Source organism: Xyrauchen texanus, chromosome 1, assembly GCF_025860055.1.
Source record: "Xyrauchen texanus isolate HMW12.3.18 chromosome 1, RBS_HiC_50CHRs, whole genome shotgun sequence".
Lineage (NCBI taxonomy): Eukaryota > Metazoa > Chordata > Actinopteri > Cypriniformes > Catostomidae > Xyrauchen > Xyrauchen texanus.
Window position 1 is genome coordinate 63,291,195 of NC_068276.1, and position 23,601 is coordinate 63,314,795.

Here is a 23,601-nt window from a genome sequence, read left to right on the forward strand (position 1 = left end):
TTTCGTGCCTTGACAGCCTCCCTTGTCTCTATCAGGTTGAGCCAAAGGTGGTGCTCCTGGACCACCAGAGTGGACATAATCTGCCCCAGAGGCCACACAGTGACCTTTGATGCATGGATGGTGAGATCAGTTGCCGAGTGCAGCTCCTGCATCAATCTCGGTCAGAACTTCCCTCATGCAGTTCTTTGAGCGACTCGGCTTGGTGCACTTGCTGGAGAGCCGTGGCGTGCAGGGCAGAGGTGGCCTTTCCAGGGGCACTGTTGGACCAAGTCGTCAGTGATGACGTAAACCTACAGGCCCTGGACAGGAGTCTCGGATAGCTCTGCCAGGTGGCGGCGCACTGCGGGCACAGGTGCACTTAACCACCTGGGGAGTCACTGAGCACCCCCTGGCAGCCCCACCATCGAGGGTAGTGAGAGTGGATGAGCCCATGTACCAGGTCCGGACAGTAAAAGGTGCCCGGCGTGATCATGTGAGCTCATCATACACTTCCGGGAAGAAAGGTACGGGGGCAGGGCGTGGCTGTGAGCGCCGTTTGGAGCCCCGGGACCAATCATCAAGCCACAAGGGTTAAGGGGGGAGTGGAGGATTCCACTCCAGCTTGATGGTCGCTGTCGCCCGGATAAGCTTGGCCATCAACTGCGCATGGCGTCAGACTGAACCAGCCTGCTCTCTGATACTGTAATCGAAAGCTCATCCACTTCCGCGAATGATATCACGAACTCGCCATGAGATGAGCCGGTGGTCCCATCGCAGAACTCGCTGGGGCAAACGAGCACGGGGGGTTTCTCGGCGAAGCTGCTCCCAACCCAAATCGCTCCCAGTGCTAACCGAGGTGGTCTTGAACCTGTAGGTAGAAGGAACATGGCGGGGAGCAACCACAAAGTTACCATAATCATGCTCACACAGTGAGTGTGGGCAGCGGCCAACACGTGAGGCTGTGATAGTGATCGTGTGATGCGGAGAGGTAACAATCGCAACCAGGAAATATAGACAAATGGAAAATGGCATCTTTAAAAAGACACTTTCCGTGAGTGCCACATTTTAGAAGGGAAATATACTGTTTTAAAGGAAGAATATACACTTTTAGGCTGCTGAAGCACCCAGGGCATTTTCTGCACTCAACCCATGCAAGAGGGGGATAAACCACTGTAATGCACCATAAATCCAACAGCTTTACTGGACTCAGAGATGAATAGATCGGCAGAGTAATTCAGCTCAGTGAATATAACTGCTCGGGTCCGAAGAAGAAGTCTGAATTTGGCTTGCATTGCCAGCTCCTTTTATAACCGTATGTACGGGGGAGTGGCATGCAAATTCCACTCACCAATTTTCATTGGCCTTTTCTCAAAGACCAGAGATGTCTGGGGCTCCCAGGAACGACCCCTAGTGTCACTACATCGACACAACATTGAGTGAGTGACAGAGGGGGAACTGCTAGATAAACCCAATCCTAGACAGTTTTTACAATGTGTCTGTTTCACTACAACTTTGAATTTTATCTTATAAATATATATTTGAAGTCAAAGAATGATCTCGAATTATCTCTACCCAAATGCGTATGTCTTTTCTATTTATTCATGTGTACCTTTTCTGATATATGTGCTTGTGTGTCTATTTTTTAGTGTCAGGAGATCCAATTTCTGACTTGAACACTCTCAGTTCTCTTCTGGCAGTTTGTCCATATCTGATGGCGACAGTCGTGCTGGTGTTCAAATGCTACAGAGCGAGAGGTAAAAGAGATCAATATACTCAACAGATGAAATGTTCACAAAGACAATAACAGCAGAGGAAACAATATGAAAGTGGAGTTCAATGATATGTTTCTAATATTGTTTTTGTATTTGATAGTTTCATCTGTTGAAGATCAAAGTCAGTTTGCAGTAACAGAGGAAGAAACTTCAATCTGAATCTCTTTAAAAACGTTCAGAAGACTTTTCTTACATTCCTGTTCATTATTTCACCATGTTTCATTTGTTGTAGAATTGATTTCTCATTCATATGATTTTAAAACATTGTATTTTGTGTTTCTGCTTTTATATGATTTCTATTTGAATCTTTTACTTCAATATTTCCTTAATTAAAGTCACCTGTTTCACTTTAGTTTTATTCTGATCTAGTTTTATTGTGTGGATTTGTGTGTGATCTGATGTTTCGTACTTTAAATAAGTGTGTCTTTGTGTTTGAAATATTCTGGACTTTATGCTTTCTTACAGATTTAAATACTATCTTAAACTCTTGATTATTAATGTCATAAATATATTTTGCACTGGAGAAAATTATTATTTCTTCAAAACAACTGAAGACATTTAAATCTGAACAATATTTGACATCATGATTGTTTCGCTCCTCACTCTTAATCTACTGGAAAAAAAAAAAAACATTTATAATAATATTTTTGCCATTTCTCTTGCTTTAGTGTCCTTTAGTACTAATCTGGTCTACTTTTGATTTTTCTCGACCCATAATTCACTTTTATAAGCTTTATGTATTTCATAGGCATGTATATAATCATAGAATAAATTTACCTTTCAGATAAATCTCTTTTACTGGGATTCTGCTTCGTCTGACATCGCTTATTCAATTATTCAACTTAATTGTCAAAACACAATTTTGAATAGCATAATTGATTCATTCTATATTAATGACACTTTAAAAAATATAGGCTATATTTATTAATAAGATATACAATCTGTAAAACTTTACCCAGGGGGAGGGAAAGGGGGGCTCTTACCCTCTTTGTATAATTTTACAGTTTGTGCTATGACAACTAAATGAGAAAATGTTTCTATTTATTTCCCTTAATAACATATTGAGTGATGCATCATCATGTAACATGCTAAAGTTTTATCTACATGTGTTGTAGCCCGTTAAGTATTGTCAGAACTGCACAAAGAAAAACATTACATTTACAAAGATTTATTGAGAGCTTTCTTATTAATGACTTTATTCTTGTTGATTGCAGGTGATTATGTGTCCATCTTTCATGTCTAAACAATGCACAAATAACACACCAACAATGCGTTTTCAACGAGTTGTTTACATGTTAAAATGTACATATATTTGAACTGCCTTGTGTTCCATACACATCTTATCACGTGGCTTGTTGAGCGTGTTACCACAGAGACATGTGGAGGCCACAACTCACCAAGCACCCCACCGAGAGTGAGAAATATAAAAAACTAAAAAAAAAAAACCAACAACATTAGATTATACCAACAGAACTAAGGTTATGGGTTAGATCATGAATAAAGAGCAAGTAAACATTGTAGCTTACCATTTTTAACAGTGTATGTAAAACAATCACAACTTACCTTAATCATCTGTTGATTGTGGATAAAGATGTGTGGACAATATCTGCCATCCATGGTACCGTAAAACTGCAAGATCTCAGAAATGACAATTGACTCATGTAATGGCATAAGATGGTGCACCTTGTGATCCACTACTACTTAATGGTGGTCGATACCCAGATCCGTCTGAAGAATTAGTATTCTGCCATACTTTGATTTATACTATTGAGTAAGTAGCAAAGCAAACTAAACAATTATTTCATGGACTGGATGATTTTTGAAAGATTTTATCATTGTCTCAATAATTATTAGTCAGAACAACCTAAAAAGGAAATTTTTTTTTAATCATTTAATAAGTTTCATTTCAGTTTGTTGTCATTTGCCTTCATGTGTTCTTCTGTCTAAATTCCAAACCATCTGAATAATCAGTTCCCCCTCTGTCACTCAATGTTGTGTCGATGAATTGACACTAGGACACTAGGGGTCGCTCCTGGAAGCCCCAGAATTCATTGAGAAAAGGCCAATGAAAATTGGCAAATGGAATTTGCATGCCACTCCCTGGGACATACGGGTATATAAGGAGCTGGAATATAACCACTCATTCAGATTTCTTCTTCGGAGATGAGCGGTTGTATTTCACTGAGCATTCATCTCTTGCTCTCACGAGCAGTTGGTCTCTACGACGCATTACAGCGGTTCTCCCCCTCTTGCACCGGCGTTGTGCAGAGAAACACCCCTGTATGCTCCAGTGGCAAAAAAGGGCATATTTTCTACTAAAAGAGTGGCACCTTTCTCTACTAAAAAAGGAAGCATCTTTTTCAAGATGATTTTCCATTTGTGTTTTAATCCTGGTTGCAGTCGCTATCTCTCCATTTCTGACTGCCACAATCGCTGTCTCACGTGTTTGAGTGCTACCCACGCAAAGACAGCATCCGTTGATGGTTCATGCTCACATTGCGAGAGCATAACTATGGTTATGTTGTGGTCAGGGCTTTCCTTCGTCAGAGGGAACGCCACCCCATCCCGGCTTGGTCCTTCTACCTGGGTATGAGGCTGAGTCAGTTAGCACTGAGGGGCGATTTGGGGACTTAAATGGGAGCTTCTCCACTGGAAAATCCCCCACGGATCTCCCATTCCCCAGCACGCTCGTGCGCCCTGGTCAAGTTCTGGAATGAGAGGCGGTCTCCCTTCTAGGGTGAGGATAAGCTATCTATTGCTGCATCGGAGAGCAGCTCATCATGTCTGATGCAGAAGACTCGGCTGGACTCCCACCCTTGGGTGCGGTAGCCCAGTCGCAGGCTGACATGGAGCTGGCGGCCATGCTTGCATGGGCAGCAGTGAGTGTCAGCCTGGAGAGGAATCCACCGCTCCCCCCTGAACCCTCACATCTCGATGATTGGTTCCTGGGGCCAGATAGCCGCTCATGGCCACACTCCGTCTGTAGGCTTACATCATTACTGGCGACTACGGACTATGGTGCTGCTGGATGTGCCACCTCTGCCCTGCATGCCATGGCTCTCCTGCAGGTGCACCAAGCCAAGGCACTTAAAGAGTTGCACAAGGGTAGTCCTGACCTGGGATTGATTCAGGAGCTGGGCATGGTGGCCGATCTCGCCCTCTGAGCGAAGAAGGTTATGGGGTGGACTCTCGGGCAGGCGATGTTCTCTCAACTTGGTCGAGTCGAAAAAGGCAGACAAGGTTAGATTCCTTGAGTCCTCCATCTCTCAGGCTGGCCTGATCAGCTAGGAGCGGACCTTGGGAGCATGGCTTGCGCTCCCTAACCTGTCGAGGTGGTTGATCAGGACTCTCCGACTCGGCTATGCTATTCAGTGCGCCAGGCACCTGCCCGGTTCAACGGCGTTTGCTTGACTGCAATGAAAGGCAACAGGAGGACACTATAGAGCCTGTTCCTCCAGCCGAGATGAAGTAAGCGTTTTACAGTCCCTACTATATCATACCCAAAAAAGGTGGCGGATTGCGGCCAATATTGGATCTGCGAGTTCTGAACCGGGCTTTGCACAGACTCCCGTTCATCTTAGTCTCGTTCAAGATAATGATGCAAAAATGCATTTTAGTGAGCGTCCGGCATCAATATTGGTTTGCTGAGGTAGACCTGAAGGACGCATACTTCCATGTCTCAGTTCTACCTCGACACAGACCCTTCCTTCCATTTGCTTTCGAGGGCCGGGCCTACCAGTACAAGGTCCTCCCCTTTGGTCTGTCCCTGTCGCCTTGAGCCTTCACAAAGGCAAGTAGTGTTCTTCCTGACACGAAGAACCCCAGAGTTGCGCAGTTGGATCAGTGCTTTCCTTTCTGCAGGAGATGCTGGAGCGACGGCTTTCTCCCTCCACCTTGAAGGTATATGCTGCCACTATATTGGCACATCACGATGCAGTAGACGTAAGTATTTAGGTCTCTGACCAACGGCACCTCTCTAGCAGACATTTGTAGAGCAGCGGGCTGGGCTACACTTAACACCTTTGCGAGGTTCTACAACCTGCGGGTTGAGCCGTTTTTTTTCCCGTGTGTTGTCAGGTTCAAACAGGTATGTCTTGGGACAGCTGGTCGGGTGTATAGCGCCTTTCTCTTCGAACTCGCAACTCCAGGTGTGTTAGTCAGCGTAAATACTTGCTGAGCTACCCAGGCCCCTTAGAAATGTATTCTTTAACTCTGTATGTTTGGAAGCAATGTGAAAAAGCAATGTGAAAAAACTTGTATTGTCAATGAACTGCTGCTACTCTATAAAGTTTGTATTGGTTTCCAAGAATCTTGTTCATACTATAGCACTGTAAGTGCTTTTTGAAAACAGGAAACAACTACTGCTTAAACATCAACTCTTTAGTGCGAGAGGATGTGTGACTCTTTAAAGAGCTGTTGGGTTTGTCTGATTTCTCCAGAATAAAGTCGTTTATCCTCCGAATCCATACAGAGTTCGTCCCTGTCGTTTCAGCGTGTACATAATGTCCATGAGAGTGAAGGTCTTTCTCTTGTCATGTTCAGTGTAGACACATTTAAAATAAACCTTATTTACAAAGATTTAGTTTGTTTACACTTGTATTTCGGTTCTCTTGGTTTGGACCAAAAAAGAAACTGATACATTTAGTCCTGGTTCGCTTAGCATTCATACTGGCATTTTGACACTGAACCTGAAGATGCAAAACAAAGGTAATATCCTGACTGCACAGCTTTTAGGATGTATATTTTGCAGCGGAATTTGCCGAACATCCAAAACAATGCTGGCTACTGGGCTAAATGCACTCTTTGGATTGATGTGGTGGTATTTTAACCAGCTGAGAACAAACGAAGAGCTAATAAAATATGTAAAGGAGTCAAAACAGCGTCAGGAATTCCTCTGTTGCACACACAAATTAAGTGATATGCTGCAAGGTAGACGATGGTGACGGCTCCTATGATGAGAAGAACCAGGTATGCTTGAGGTCAGTATTAAAGGCAAATTACTTCCTGTTATTGGTCCGTTTAGACGTCTTTGGTCCATGCTGCATTCATATATCAGTCGAACTGCACCAGAGTTTGTTTGGAAGCTAACAAGACCCACTATTCAGGGGGTCTCGGTCCGCTTGTTTGGTGTGCCAAGGTTTGGATGGCAGCTTTCACACTTGTTCAAATGAACCGCACTAACAGAGCAATCGCACCAGAGTTCGTTTTAATCTAACCAAACCTGCCAAGTGTGAACACACCCTTAATGAATGAACGCCCTGTGATGGACTGGCCACCAGTTTATTGTGTTTCAATGCCTTTGGTCCAAGACAGCTGGGATAGGCTCCGGCACTATACCTTAAGCAGCTATAGAAAAACTTTTAAGGAGAATAATTAATTGCATTTTTATTAAATCTAGCATAAACTACTAGTGCAGCTAGTAAATCAATGGCATTAGTGCCGCTGGCAAATAAATCCCCAATAAATGCTACTGTAGTCACTATAAAGATAGCACTATAAAGATATATTAATTTGAAAGATTTGAGCAATATTTTCTGAATCAGATATACAACCCGAGTTCCACAAAAGGTTGGGATGGCATGGAAAAGAAAGCGCTACAGCAACACACTATTTGACGTTTTACCTTGTGAATTTATTATTATTATTTATTTATTTATATTTTATATTCAAACTTTCAACACACACCAAATAAGAGGACAGAGGAGTGTTTACCGTGTGCCACCATTTCTTCTATAAACACGTATTAAGCATTTGGGCACTGAACACACAAGTTTGCTAAGTTTAACGAGCTGAATTTATATAAACTGTGATGCACCTCACTCACCTCTGCCTGCATCATCTTGGTCATAGGATGGACTACACTCTCTTAAAATGGAAAACATAGACAGTAAATGAATTGTCAATCAAAGGCTTTATCAGCCAAATAATAAAGGACAATTCATCTACGGGACGGGCTTCAAAGACTTTGTTATTAATCTTACAGTTCAGACAAAATCCTTTAGTTTAAATAGTGGCCACTACTCAATTTATTAATTGTTTTAGAAGAATCCTTTATTTATTTATTTTTTTTTGGTCACACATTATACACACAGTTATTTGCATATATACAGTGAAATATATTAGTTTTCACATATCCCAGCTAAGCTGGGGTCAGAGTGCAGGGTCAGCCATGATACAGCTCCCCTGGAGCAAATAGGGTTAAGGGCATCTTGGTGGTGCTGGGGCTTGAACCCCCAACCTTCTGGTCAGTAACCCTGAGCCTCAACCACTGAGCCACCACTGCCCCTTTACACAAAGATAAGTAATATTGGCATTACATTCATTCTGTTTAGCCTGAGAGGAAGCACTATACAAATAAAAATGGAGTGGTGGTGGTGTAGTGGCCTAAGCACCATAACTGGTAATCTGGTAATCAGAAGGATGCTGGTTCGAGCCCCACAGCCACCACCATTGTGTCCTTGAGTAAGGAACGTTGCTCCAGGGGGATTGTCCCTGTAATAAGGGCTCTGTAAGTTGCTTCGGATAAAAGCGTCTGCCAAATTCATAAATGTAAAAATGACTTGACCTGAAATTCTCTCAAGTTAGTTTTACTACGTTGAATGGAAAAAAGGTGTGTTCTAGCAATTAGTCAAAGTATCAGCCAACATATAATGATGCTTTGGGTGATCAGAAGTCAAAACTAAAGCACAACATTAGGAACAACATGGAAATGATGGACATCAAAATAATAATATGTAGGGGTGGTATAGTGGTCTAAGCACATAACTGGTAAATTGTTAATCAGAAGGACACTGGTTCAAACCCCACAACCACCACCATTGTGTCCTTGAGCAAGGCACTTAACTCTGGGTTGCTCCAGGGGTATTGTCCCTGTAGTAAGTGCTCTGTAAGTCACTTTGGATAAAAGCATCTGCTAAATGTATTCACCCTATTTTTATCCTTGATGCAGTTAGTCCTGACAAGCAACACATTCCCCGTGCATAAATAGAAGCATCACTAATAGTTTTTATGACAACATGCGCTAGACAGACATCTTTATACGAATCCATTCAAGTTACAAATAAAATTTACGCTAAACATCAAAATACTGCAAAAATAATTTGTGAATAAAGCAGCATTTCCATCCCATGAGCTCAAGAGTACACAATTAGGGAAATGATAACCACAGGGACTGTTTTTTTTTTATCTTGTCGTTTAGAGACAAAACACTCTGTAGAACTTGTTTGCTAACAATCAGTGTTACGTTTTATGTGTGGAACATGAGGGCGGGGGGGTTGTTGTTCGCTGTCCTTTTCTGCATATCGCGGCACCATGTGGATCGGTCGTTAAGACACTAACAGCTTACAGACGGTAGGTAATTAAAGTCACATATATAAAACTAAAGAGATCTATCTACTGACTGAAAAACACCAAAAGAAAGATGCCCAGGGTCCTGCTCATCTGTGTGAATGTGCCATAGGCATGCTGCATGGAGGCATGAGGACTGCAGATGTGGCCAGGGCAATAAATTGCTTTGTTCATACTGTGAGACATCTAAGACAGCGCTACAGGGAGACAGGAAGGACAGCTGATCCTCCTCACAGAAGCAGACCACGTGTAACAACACCTGCACAGGATCGGTACATCCGAATATCACACATGCAGGACAGGTATAGGAACAGAACGGCAACTGCCCAAGTTACACCAGGAACACACAATCCCTCCATCAGTGCTCAGACTTTCCGCAATAGGCTGAGAGAGGCTGGACTGAGGGCTTGTAGGCCTCTTTTAAGGCAGGTCATTACCAGACATCACCGGCAATAATGTCACCTATGGGCACAAACCCACCTTCGCTGGACCAGACAGGACTGGCAAAAAGTGCTCTTCACTGACAAGTCGTGGTTTTGTCTCACCAGGGGTGATGGTCGGATTTGCGTTTATTGTTGAAGGAATCCCCGTATCGGTGGATCATTTGAGTACATGATGACCGAATTTTATTCCTTTAATATTTCCCTCCACAGTTCTGAGCTCTAGTATCAGCTCTTTGACTCGTATCTATCAATGTGTGACTGAGCCAATGAACTGGACGGATGCTCAGACGGTCTGCAGACAATATTACACTGATCTGGCCACTACTGACAAGACGGATGCGCTAAGTTGTTACAAGGACAATACATGGACTATGCATGGAACGGACTGTACCGGATAAATGATACTGCTCCCTGGATCTGGTCTGAACAAAGCAACTTCTCACTCGGTTCATGGTACAGACAGCTGGAACATGTCAAGAGCTCCCCAAACTGAGACAACTTATGCACATGGAGTTTGGTACTATTGGCCGTGTAACGATGTGTTCCCTTCTTTTTGCTATGATGGTGAGTAGGCCTATTTGGCATTCTGTATGGGTCAACAACAAAGAAGGATGTGCAGGAAATATCTTACAACATGTAGTTCTTAGAAATGTTATTTTTGCATTTTCAATCAAAGTTTTCATTTAATGAGTCTAAAATGAACATTAGACAAAATTTTCATGTTAAAATGTTTTTTTTTTTTTTTTAATATCATGCATTTTTTTGGGTTGTACCATTTTACATTTTAATTGTCTTTTTTTTTTCAAGTTTCTATTTCAGTTACATATCAAGAAACTGGAACAACATCACCCTTTGCAGGTATGCAACATGTATTAACCAAATATGTAATAATATTTAGGGGGATTTAGTAAGTCTTCTATAGTGTGATCTCTTGAACATCTCTGTACCATCTGCTTTAGACTTTTCAGTCTCTTTCACAGTTAGTGAACACACCTGTGTTGAACTTTCTGCTGGTATATTGTTATTTATATGTGAATATAATTGTCACGAATGCCGGTGAAAGCTCCCCAAGCGGCCACCGGAGATCTAGATCTCCCGAATACTGACTCAAAGACTACATTTCCCATGTGCCCACATTCCTGGTCTGATTCATCTACAGCTGTTTCCAATTATCTTCCTCTATTTAAGCCCTGTTTGTTTATTCTCACATTGCGAAGTTTTGTTAGCTCCGGCTACATTTCTGAGCAGGTATTATCTACCTGCATTACTTATCTGTGTTTTTGACCCTGCCTTGTACCTCCGATTACATCTGATTGTTGCCTGTCTTTGTTTTGTTTTGCCTGGAACTTTACTATTGCTGTCTGCTGCCTGCCCTGAACTTTTGCCTGTCTTACTACGATTCTGCCTTGTCACTGATAACACTGTTTGCCTGGTACTCGATCTATGCCTGTTCCACTGAGATTATCCTTATAATAAAACCGCATATGGAGTCTTTGTTACAATAATTCATGTTTTGTGAATGTGATTCTGGAAAACTCTTTCATAATGTATACGATTCCTTCATAGGACTGAATCACAAATTGCATTTTTTTTTGTCACGTTTCTCTTTTAGTCACATCTCAATACACTGCAACAACACGGCCCTCTACAGGTAGGTAACATGTATTAACCAAATACATCACATGTATGCAGTGACGGTTCTAGACCATTTTAAATGGACAGTTCACCCAAAAATGAAAGTTCTCTCATCATTTACTCACTCTCATGCCATCCCAGATGTGTATGACTTTCTTTCTTCTGCTGAACACAAATGAAGGTTTCTTGAAGAATATTTCAGCTCTGGATTTACTTATGAACTTATGAGCTATACACATCTACTGTAGATATGGAACAATATCTCAAGACATGTTTATTTATTTGTATTATTAATTGTATTATTATTTACTTTCTTACTTCTTTAGTAAAATTAAAATTTGATACTTATTCTTAAAATAGAAATGATCGTAGTGCAAGGGTCATTTTTTTCCACAGCTTTCCCACAGAGGAAAAGACAAGACGAACACAGATTCTGAGAGAGGAGGTGAAATCAAGTCAAAATATGAATGATCCTCAAGTGCAGAAAGTGATTTTACAGAAGGTGAGTCCTAATAATTATTGGTGAATAAAACAAGATGGAGTATAGAGTATGTCATTTGAAATTCAAATAGAAACAAAAACAATTGAATTGTGCAGTAATACCATGACAACTTGTATTTCTCTTTCTCAGATGGAGCAGGCATTGAAGCAGAGGGGGTTACCATATGATGTCAAACTATCTTGATAAAACCAAACAGATTGTAATGTCTTCCAAAAGGACCAGAAACCTGAAGTGCATAAATAGACATGCAGTTGATGAGGTTCATCCTTAATTCATAATTGATCATTCATAATTACACAAAAGTCTAATTAATCTCCCTGTGTAAAATTAATTCCAGTAACTTCAGGGGCTCAATTTTCATGAGTGCACAAAGCGCAGCACTACGTGTCTTTATCAAATTTTCAGACTAATTCTAAGAGCAATTTGGCACAAGTGGCTGTGGATGGGGGTGTTTGCGCTATCTGTGGGTGTATGCGCACAAACTATGGGTGTATTATCTGTTAATTAAGTGTCACAAAGTGCAATTTGCAATTTTCCTGTTAGGTCAGATGCTCAGATGTTTTTAAATTTCACCAGCAAGTGGTGATAAAGTTAATGTCCAAACTCTGCAAATATAGTGGAACATCAAATAAAGTCATTAATTATTGGATCAGTTCCCTATTAAACCCTCAAGAAAATAGACCCTGTTTTTATGTTCTTTGCTCTTGTATGTTGTATGGCTTTATTTGTGAGTCTGTTAGAATTAATGAAGGCTTTTATGTCTGATGTTTACACTGGTAAACACGCTCTTGAGAGACACCTTTGAATTTGAAAGAATGTGCCGTGTAAGAAGTGCAAGATATTAAGATGCTTGTATTACTCTGCAGAAAACCGATGGCATCCCAAATTAAGATTATTAGTGGTGGTCAGTCAGAAGGGCTGTTGGATATATCTAAAAATGTACAGTACTGAACTGTAAAAATATGATTTTAATGCATCCGTTCATACAGGAAATACTAGGTTCGAACTGGTTCTGTTGATTGGCCTAGCCATTTGTCTGGATCAACTCAAAGAGATGTGTCCAAAAACATGACAAACCTTCACATATAGAGTCACTCTATATCCATTCAGAAAATTGCATAAGCTTATCAGCAACTATTTGTGACACAACAGTTCACAAATGTGTTAATGTATAAATGAATGCACTGGTGAAAGTTGAAAATTTCAGCACCATATTTTGACTTTTATGCGTTCTGCACAATGCCAAGAGTATTTAGGAAGTAGTTTGGGAAATGAAGAAGGCATAGGTAAAACCTTAAACTATGCAAATGAGAGTAAGAAGGTTGGGATACACTGTGTGTGCCACCTCTGTTTTCAACAGCCAATCAGGACATTGGAACAGGAAGGCGCCAAACTGGAATATCCTCCTCTTAACCATCTGGGTTCGATGGACATGCCAGCGCGTCCTGCTGGATATTTTTGTCATTACAGCGGAAAAAACTTAAAATACTCCGTCATTTTGGGGCATACAGATAAGTGTAAGACATCATTAGAAACTATAAAGGGTCTACTTTTATTTGTGTACACTCACAATAACAACAAAATCTTGTGCTTTTGTAAAATAAAGAAAATAAAAAGGGTGAGCTTACAGTAGTCTCTATGTTCACGAGCATATATCTGAAACACATCACAAAAATGAACTGAAACTCCACGAATACTTATCACACAAACATGAAACATATGTCTAAAGAAATATTAAAATGTCTACTTTTAAATAAAATAATTCAAATTTAAAACAAATATTCTCCTGCAATGTAATCTGTATGAAACTAAGTGATGTACAGTTTTTACCGGTTGATCTAATTATAGATAATGTGATCGCACCCACCAGCAGAGCGCACCATTCATACGCTAATGTGCTGCTCTCTGCCAAATGCAATGCATAAATGTGAGAGGATCAATACCCCCGACATTGAGGTTTGATGTAAACAATTCATTCATTTTTCTGTGCGTTTGTAATGATACACAGGCGAGGAAACTCCTGGATAGTTACGAAGAGTTAACATTTTCCTCAGAAGAAGAGCGGGACTGCATTTTGAAGAGAGACTTGATCCAGCCGAGGATACAATTTCGGATGAGTAAGTAATTTAGTTTTCATTAGTTGATCTGCTATTTTATATAAACATGTACATATTTTGCTAGTGGGACTGTTTCCAGACTTGCCAGCCAGGACTCAGAGTATTGACATTTGAAAAATCTGATTTGGGGCTACTTCTGCAGGGCACAGATAGATCTCTTTGCCTCCCAGTACAACTCCCACTGCCCGCTCTGGTACTCCCTAATGGAGGCCCCTTTTGGCTGGCCCCAGGGGCTGTGCAAGTACGCATTTCACCCAGTGAGGCTTCTTGCATTGGTGCTATGCAAGGTCAGGGAGGAAGAGGAACAGGTCACCTTGGTGGCTTCTTATTGGCCCACCTGGACCTGGTTCTCGGATCTCACCCTCCTTGCGACAGCACCTCCCTGGCAAATTCCAAACCAGGGCAGATCAGGTGGATGACCAGGGGACCAAGGGAACCAGTGCAGATTAGGCAGATGACCAGGGCACCAAGCAAACCAGAGCAAATCAGGCAGATGGCTAGGAGACCAAGGGAGCCAGAGCAGATCAGGCGGATGATCATGAGACTAGGGAGACCAGAGCTGATCAGGCAGATTACCAGGAGACCCAGAAGACCAGAGCAGATGAGACGGATTGCCAGGAGACCAGAGCAGACTAGGTGAGCGGTCAGGAGGCCTGGTTGGCAGCCACAGGGCTTGAGCCATGGAAGACTGAGCATAGGCAGGCTCGAGGAGCAGATCCTTGGAAGGCGGAGCTGTAGCGGGTACGAGAAACATAGACATGGAAAGCGCAGCCATGACAGGCACAAGGGGCTGTGCTATGGAAGGCAGGCTGAGCCATAGGAGGCTCGAGGTGTGGAGCCATGGAAGGTGGAGCCGTGGCAGGCTTGAGGAGAGGAGCCGTGGTAGGCTCGAGGAGTGGAGCCTTGGAAGGCGGAGATGTGGCATGCTCGAGGAGTGGAGCCGTTGCAAGCACAAGGGGCTGAGCCTTGGCATGCTGAGCCATGGTAGGCTCGAGACTAAGAGTCCGGGATGACAGGGAAATTACCTCAGTGGTCATGAACATGAGCAGAGTCACAGGAGCAACCTCTGTGGCCTAGGGCATGGACCGAGACTTGGGAATGACCTCCATGGTCATGGGAATGGACTGAGACTTGGGAATGACCTCTGTGGTCGTGTACATGGGAAGAGACTCGGAGATGACCTCTTTGGTCATCTGGTGGACGGAAAGCCCCTCCGCATTTTTGGTAGGTTCTCCCTCGCCCCTGGCAGAGGGTAACTGCTCCAGGCGGATGGTTGGGAGCCCCTCCTTCCCTTTCGTTTGGCGGCCGTTCCTCCGCTTCTAGGCGGCCAGGCTCCTCTGTCTTCTGGCGGATGGCCATGGCTGCTCCTTTGGGATGGATGGTAGCAGCGAGAACTCCACTATGACGCATCCCTCCTCCTTCCTGGATTTCGGTACCAGTGTGAAGTGTTATTGGAAAGGAGGAGGCGAGAACCGGCTTTACTATATAAAAATATTATAATGATAAATCAAAAAGGCAAACAAACACACAGGGGTCGACAGCTGTCCATAACGCTCTATCTGTTGCGCTGCCATCTCTAGTTAGCCCTTATTCCAATCGGGCTAATCAGTCCAATTAGGGGCTGGGTGTGTGTAACACCACACTGCCACAGTTGTATTTGTAATATCATGTTTGTATTTTTTCATACAAAGTATAGGAATGTTTAAAAGTAATATGCTTTTTAAATACATAAACTATTAAATTTCACATTACAGATATGATCAGGGGTGGAAATAGTACTGAAAAATAATACTCAAGTAAAAGTACTATTACTTCATAACAAAAATTAGTTTGAGTAGAATAAAATTACCTGTCCTAAAAACTACTCAAGTAAGAGTAAAATAGTAGCTCATTTAAAAGTATTCATGAGTAGAGAGTATTGAGTACTGAGTTTCGAAAGCTATGCCCCTTTATAATAAAAACTCTATGCTGCTAATTCACAATGTAGCACACATACCATAATTTACATTCCCTTGTATGGCTGTTCGCCAGAAAGAATACAACATGTATGTATTTTATAGGTGTTTGTGATTGACAGGTTACATCACTTATCTATGATACAATAAACAGCGCCACCTACTGGATTTGCAATTATTGTCTTAATTATAAAATGTATTTAGTTTTATGTCCAAATATTTTTCACTGTATGTGGTTAAACCAAGATGAAAGAGCAATAAAAGAGCGCTGGTGTGAATGTTTTATTGAAATTAATGAACATGTTGAGGATGTAACCATCCATTATATTTGACAATGACATGATACACACACACACACACAAAAGTATTTTATTTAGATTTTAGAAGTTTAAATGGTTTAAAATGTACCTACTTCACTACTAGAGCTGATTGTTCTATCACTGCTATCTTCCCCTCACAATGTAAATAAAAGAGTAGAACTTATTTACTTAATGCAAAATCACAGGAAAAGTAAATCAGATACTTAAAACAAGATTAAAGAACAAGATTAAGATTACAGACTAAATTTATTTAGATTTTCATGTATCAGAATATATAAGTGAATCGTGACTGAGATTAACATTCTGCTAAACATCTCCTTTTCCATTCAACTAATAAAGGCGTACAGTGTGATTTTGGAATATTATAAAGGTTAGTAGTCTAAATGGTGAAATAATTTGTGGGAGAACTATCCCTCTAACACACTGACAATGCAGACTCATTTTTATTCTGCACCGTGTGGAAGACGGCTCCGTCTGACTGAACTCTCCACACCAGTTTGGCGTCCTTTGACATTCCCAGATTTACTAGATTCTGTTGAATCTGAGGATAGAACAGTCTTGTGTTACTAAATCATGTAGAGACCCATAGTCTGTCTGGACCATAATTTGCATTCCCTGCTGAATAAAACAGCTTAAACCAGCCTAAGGTGGATCCCTGGTCTCAGAATGGGTTCCACTGTTTGATGGTTCTCGAGGGGTTTTGGATCTTTTCTTGGATGACCAGCTAAACCTGCTGAAAACTAGCTTGCTTGGAGACCAGTGAAGGCCAGCAAACCACCTTAGGCTGGTTTAATATGGTCTTTCTGTAGGGTCTGTACAACTCTGAAGATGAGCACACTTTATAAAACTCACCTTCTGTAAGACAGTCGTCATCATTGCAGGATCATTTACATTCAGACTGGATTTCACCTTCACTCTCAATATCTGCATCTTCAACACTGTGGAAACAAACAGTAGATACAGTGAGGTGCAAAAGGATGCATCCTTAACAGGGCTGTCAATTTAACACGTCATATAAAACATATTGTATGAAATACAATTAATCATGTAATTAGGAATATTCCTACTATTGGAGCAATTCAAGTACCACTTGTTTTCAGCAGGGGGCAGTAAGAGAAACTCCTGCTGTATAGACAACATGCTGCTGTACAGAGAACAAACCACACACAAGCTTCTTTGACACTAGCATAAACATACGATTAGGACAAGTTCTGCTGGACAGAGGGCAATTCTGAAAGCAAGCATCTCAAGATGTATTTTTAAAGTTTCAAACTATTTTATATTTGACACAGCGACCTTAAAACTGACATCATTTATGAGGTAACGCAACCAAAGTGAGATGTTCCTTATACATCCTTATGACACATGTGTACTTTGATGCATTCTTAGAGAATCATGAGATGGTGTGGTGATATTATGCACAAGCGTTTGATTGGGGTTGGGGATAAAGTAGGATTGCTGATGAAGACAGAAATTGAGCACGTTTACATGCACATTTTTACATGATTATGCTAAATAAGCCGACTATGTGCATGTTCATGTAAATGTGTTAAACGTGTTCCTTTATCAGTTTAAGTGTCATAAACAGTGTAAGAATTAACATATCAACATGAGTAGATTTTTGCACATTACGCTGATTTGACTGTTGCATGTAAACACATAAACTCATCTTATCCAATGTGCACAAGTGTTGTACGCATGCCTCTTCATGATTTGACGTCAGGAGCAGAGAATAACAGGATTATTTTAAATGTCATGTTAACATGGATTTCTTAGTTGGATTGTTTTAAAAGCTGATATTTGGGAGTTAACAGGGTATTGGTGTGTTTGTAAAGGCCTGATTGATGTAGCCTTATTTTAACCAATTTATCCGTCTTTACTATATTTGCTCTTTTTTGCTTAATCTGTGAAATAAATATTCCCTCCGTTGGGACAGTATGATTCTTCGGTTTGCTTTGCATTAGAATTAATAATCAACATTTGGGGGTTTAATACACATGATTGTGATTCCTGTGTAAATTTAGTAATATCCATATTTCACTCTATTCTATACAGGCAAATTTATCCATAATATAATGGGCTGGGCTGACTGTGAACTCGCGTTGCATTCAGGTGGTACTTCAAGCTTGAACTTCTCTGATAGTAGAATGTGAAAACCACCAGAAACTGATATAAAAGCATCTCACCACTGCAGATGAACGGTCTTGCTGTGCTGCAGATCTGATCTCTCCATGCGTTCAGCTGAAATATGTGCTCAACACACGGTCCGCTGTTGTCAGGCTCATTTAAAGACCAGCATCTGAATAAAGAACTGCTGTTGTCTGACCATCTGTAAGATTCTTTATAGAGGCCGATGTAGACATAATATCTTGCTGGTACTAGTGCCTGGACCTGCTGGTTCTCCTCCAGGTTCCTGATACTGACCAGATCTGTGTGTGTCGTTCTGCAGTACGTCCGAGCGTCGTTCCAGGTCATTGGTTGATTGATAAACACGTACCTCTGTGCAACATTCACATTTCCTAATAACAATAAGAGATCATGTTGACATGAAATACTTTTGAGAAGTTGACGTGTTCTGTGTCGTGACACATTATAATTGTTTTTGAATCTTTATTTATTACACCAGGAGTTTCCAAACTGGGGCAAAATTCAGAGAGAATTATAATATGTTACAAAATGTATTTTTACAGTAAGTCATAAAAAGAAATCTGCATATAGTTGAACTTTCTAAGATTGAACTTTCTCCTTTCTTGTACATATTCATTCATAAGAAGTTTGTGAACGTTTTGTATCTTTCTAATTATTCATCATTATGACTGTCTTAAGCTTGCTTGACACTATTTCCTGAAAAGCAGCTTCAGAACATAATTATTGTGACCAGAAAACAAATTAAAGTTGCTCAACTATTTCTTACATATTCTAATATTGGGTAGAAAAAAGAGGAAATATTTTACAGATAATATTCTAATAATTTACTTTGGCTTTTGTACATTTACAGATTAAAGTCACTTATTTAATTTTGGAAACATGTTGTATTTTTAATATCATGTTTGCATTTATTCATACAAATGTTTAAAGTAATATGTTTTTAAATACTTAAACTATCAAAATGTCACATGACAGAAATGAGAAATAAAGAAGTGTTTAGTTGCATGAAAATAATGATCTAAAAAATCTAAATGGTCATAACAACAGGTTTCATATTGGAAATAGTTTGACATGCACACATTATTTTATAAATGTATTGTGTCTTTACCATCATAGCAAATGAACTGCCTTTGGGAAGAACATGAAGTATCCCGGAATTTCCCCCCATCATCGATCACAACACAGTTTTCAATCCCTCCCTGGTTATCCGGCTCTCCAGTTCCCCAGTTTCTATATTCGGCTTCTCCTTCCCTGTAGAATTCCCTGTTGTTAAGGGACCAATACCAGAGAGGAGGACCTTCTTTCTTCAGTCCGATCCAAGCAGATGTTTCTGTAATCCCGCTCACAGTGTTCTGGAGATCATTCAGATCTGTCATGTCTTCAATAGTGGCCAGATCATTGTGATGTTTTCTGCAGAAGCTCTGGGCATCATCATATGTTTTTAGTTCATTAACAAAGACAAACTGTTTGGAGAGACCCGATGAGATGCATGAACCTATAGTAAAAAAAACATGTTTGGTTTAATCAAACAAAGATCTTCAGTGGTGTCCATATAATATACACTGAGTAAATATATTACATTAGATTAGATTAGATTAGATTAGATTAGATTAGATTAGACCCTGAGAAATATTCACTAGGGTTAAAAGTGTGACAACTAGCCCCAGTCTTCTGAAGTGCTCTAAAACACAGTCACGGTACCTACCGAAGATAAACAAGATGAGATTCATCATTTTAGCGTCCCTTGTTCCTACTAAAATAAAATATAAATAATTGATGAAAATTTATGAAATTGAAATGCATAAATGTTAAAAAGATGCTAAAATAGTGTTTTGAGTGTTTGAACTGATGCTTTAAAGAACCCAGAAACCAAAACACTGATCTGAAGAACCTTTAATGAAACATCAAGAACTTTAATCGATATTAACTGCACAGTTACAAACCTAGAATCAAGAACTACTGAAATAAAATAATTACCTGTACAAAATAACTTTTTAATGGATTATTTATTTTATTCTGATCATCATCAAGATTTAAGTTAACATGTTTTATAAATGTAAAGGAAAGTGTAATCTAACTGGTTACTTTTTTTAATAATCATTGTATAATTTTGAGATTTGTACAAAATCCATAATTTTATTAATAAAAGTCACATGAATAATAATAATAATAATAATAATAAATATAATAATAATAATAATAATAATAATAAAAGTTAGTTTAGAATAGTTTGGATTGATTTTATCATGTCACACTCATATACTATAAATTAAATAAATAAATATTGAATTAAATCTATAACATGTAACATCAAGAAAAATAATAATCAACTCAAGAACTCAAGAATCCAGAAAAGTGTTCTTTGCTGAACTGAAGCGTATAGTTGCAACAAGAACATTTAAAATGCATTCATAATCTTTTTTTATTTTCAGCAGAAGTAAAAGTTTAGAAAGATCTGAAAGTATAAATCACAGCACTTTAAATGTTACACTACACTTTTACACAGATTATTATTATTATAATTATAAGAAATACAGAAACATTTTAAAGGTGATAAAGCAAGTTATAAAGAATTAAGATGTAAAAAATGCCAAAACAATTTACCTGTGATTGAGAAACCTGCCGATGTGGATTTCTCCTGATTCTGTCTTTTTATAGGTTTAATGTTTACACTTGAGTATATCACAACCCTCTATGCAAACCACTCTTTCTACTCAGATTACATGATGTCATGAAGGATTAGGACAACTTTTTTTCAGTTTAAAACAAATCACTCTTTTGCCTAAGTGCTAGACAGAATAAATGAGTCAAGTCAAAAGTTTAATGGCCCGTGCAGTCTTTACATACAAGCTGTGACCTCATTTAACACCACTTAATCTATGACAAGTGTACATTTAAATCAGAATAATCATGACCAACATTTGAGCAATTTTTCCCAAACAACTTGAACTTGAAATACATTTTATATACATGTACAAGATGAATATACAGAGATTTAAAGTGAGAAAAAGGCATACACTGTAACTGTGGTGGCGTTTTCCTATAGCCAGGGCCAGGTGGTAAGATGTTCTTTACGCATAGCTTGGAATAAACAATGTCCACACATCGATATCCATTTCAACTGCTTTGTTGTCCATTTAATGAAAAATATATATCTTACAGAGTGTAACACGTTGCTCTATGGTAAGAACCATATGTTCCCGCCACCTGTGTCCTGATACAACCCACGGGAAGTTTAAATACCAAGCTAAATTAACAGGTGACCACACCCCCCACCACTGGTGCACACTGCCATCTAGTGCTTTGATCAATCATGTAATTTGGCTCCTACACACCAGCCCCATAATTGAAATCATGTAAATTCACAATTAAGCAACAAATACATAAAAGGAGCCATAAATGTCTTTGTATGGGAATTCCAATTCAGCTTCAGTGCTCCGCTTTCAGTAGTAAACAGATTTTGGACATGGGCCTATCCAGCTGCCCTGTTTTTGTCTTATGTTGGACTGATCGAACAAATTCGTTTTTATCAGGATAGGTTTTAATTACTCTTCCCATCAACCAGGAGCCACAAGGAGCTACAGGATCCATGATAGCAACAATGTCTCCCACGGTAAAGCTTCTTTGTGGTTTTATCCATTTCTGTCTCTCTTGTAGTAGTGGAACATATTCCCTTACCCACCTTTTCCAGAAGAGATTGGACAAGTATAGTACCTGTTTCCATCATTTCTTGATGTACAAATCTCCTTCATTGAAAACTCCAGGAATCGTTAATTGTTTAGACTTTAGAAGGAGAATATGATTAGGCGTAAGTGCCTCAAGGTCATTCACATTGTCAGAGGCTTTCGTAATGGGACGGGCATTAAGGATTGCTTCTATCTCACACAGAAGTGTTTGAAAGCTTTCATCATTCATAGATTGTTGTCTAATGGTTGAATACAACACCTTTTTCCAAGCCGAATAAGCCTCTCCCATATTCCACTGATGTGAGACCCGGCAGGAGGGTTGAATATCCACTTAAGTCCTCTTGATGACAATGCATGCTGGATCTTGTTATGGTCTAACCCAGCTACTGCTTCCCTCAGCTCCCGCTCAGCTCCGACAAAAGTTTTACCATTATCTGATCTCAACTGTGCAACTTGACCACGACAACGCATAAACCAGCGAATGGCATTAATACAGGAGTCTGTATTTAAAGTATAAGCCATCTCAAGATGTACAGCCCTGCTTGCCATGCAGGTGAAAATTACCCCATAGCGTTTAACTGTTCCTTGACCTCTCTTGATTTCAGTGGGTCCCACGTAGTCAACACCAACATTTGTGAATGGTGGTAAATCAGGTAAACCTCTCTCTGCTGTCAAGTCAGACATTTAGCATTAGCGCTAGTTATCCAGTAACGTTTACGGAGAAATGACAACATATAATTTCTTCCTGCATGGCCCAGTTGCTGAAGTACATGCTTCAAGATCAGTTGAGAAATAGCCAGGTCCTTAGACAATATAATTGGACGTCTTTCTTCCTCAGGCATGGCAGCTTTAGCAAGTCTCCCTCCTACTCTCAAAAAAACATTTTCCAAGACTGGTCACTTTTTTTCTTGACAGTACCTCCGGCTTTTAATGCAATGATCTCATCAGAAAATCTCTCTTGTTGATAATACTGAATAATAGCGGTTTCTGCTCTCATGAGATAATCAGCAGTCAATAATTTGCCATCCAATTTGGCCTTCATCTTTCTTGTTGCATGAAATCTATTTGCTTCAGTGTCTGGAACATCTTTTGCACAAGTAGATGCTTGTAAAGCCCTCCTCTGTTTCACAAGCTGCATAAGCATCTTCTTGATCTTGAGAATCCATTCTACAGAGGTTTTAATTCTTTCAAAATCAGAAAAATAGCTTAGAAATTGACTGGTTGGAGACTTTAAAACCTGACAGGCAAAGGCATGTGCAGTCCATTCCATTTTGACCTCTGGGTCATCTTCATGCAACAAGAAAGATGAAGGCCAAATTGGATGGCAAATTATTGACTGCTGATGGTCCGTTAAGCCATCTCTTACATGCTAAAAATTCTTCATCACAAAGACCCCAAGATGCCTCATCAGCTGGATTCAAACTTGACTTTATGTGCCTCCATTGCACAACATCTGTTGAGTCTCTTATGCCAGCCACTCCATTTGCTATGAAGGTGTGGAGCTGCTTGGTTTCATTCTGGATATATCTTAGTACAGTCATGCTGTCGGTCCAGAACACAGATGAGTCCAAATTAATCTGCAACTCCCTTTGTAGCATTCTATCGACTCGTACAGAGAGAACAGCAGCCGTAAATTCCAACCTTGGGATTGTCATCTGTTTGAAAATGAAGAACTCTCCTCCATATTAATGACAAAA

General features: G+C 40.1%; 2 protein-coding genes across 2 annotated transcripts in view; one reads left to right on the forward strand and one right to left on the reverse strand.

Annotated features, from left to right (window-relative positions):
- The window catches only part of LOC127645778 (basement membrane-specific heparan sulfate proteoglycan core protein-like), a 458,523-nt gene that overhangs the window by 25,260 nt on the left and 409,662 nt on the right, over window positions 1-23,601 (forward strand). The gene's annotated exons all lie outside the window — the stretch shown is intronic.
- Window positions 16,106-19,967, reverse strand: LOC127643265 (macrophage mannose receptor 1-like). The gene is made up of 5 exons (XM_052125940.1): window positions 19,924-19,967; window positions 19,327-19,713; window positions 18,257-18,589; window positions 16,923-17,008; window positions 16,106-16,611 (listed from the first exon to the last, which is right to left on the reverse strand). Exons 1-5 carry the CDS (start codon window positions 19,949-19,951, stop codon window positions 16,486-16,488), a joined length of 960 nt encoding a protein of 319 aa, XP_051981900.1. The 5' UTR covers window positions 19,952-19,967; the 3' UTR covers window positions 16,106-16,485.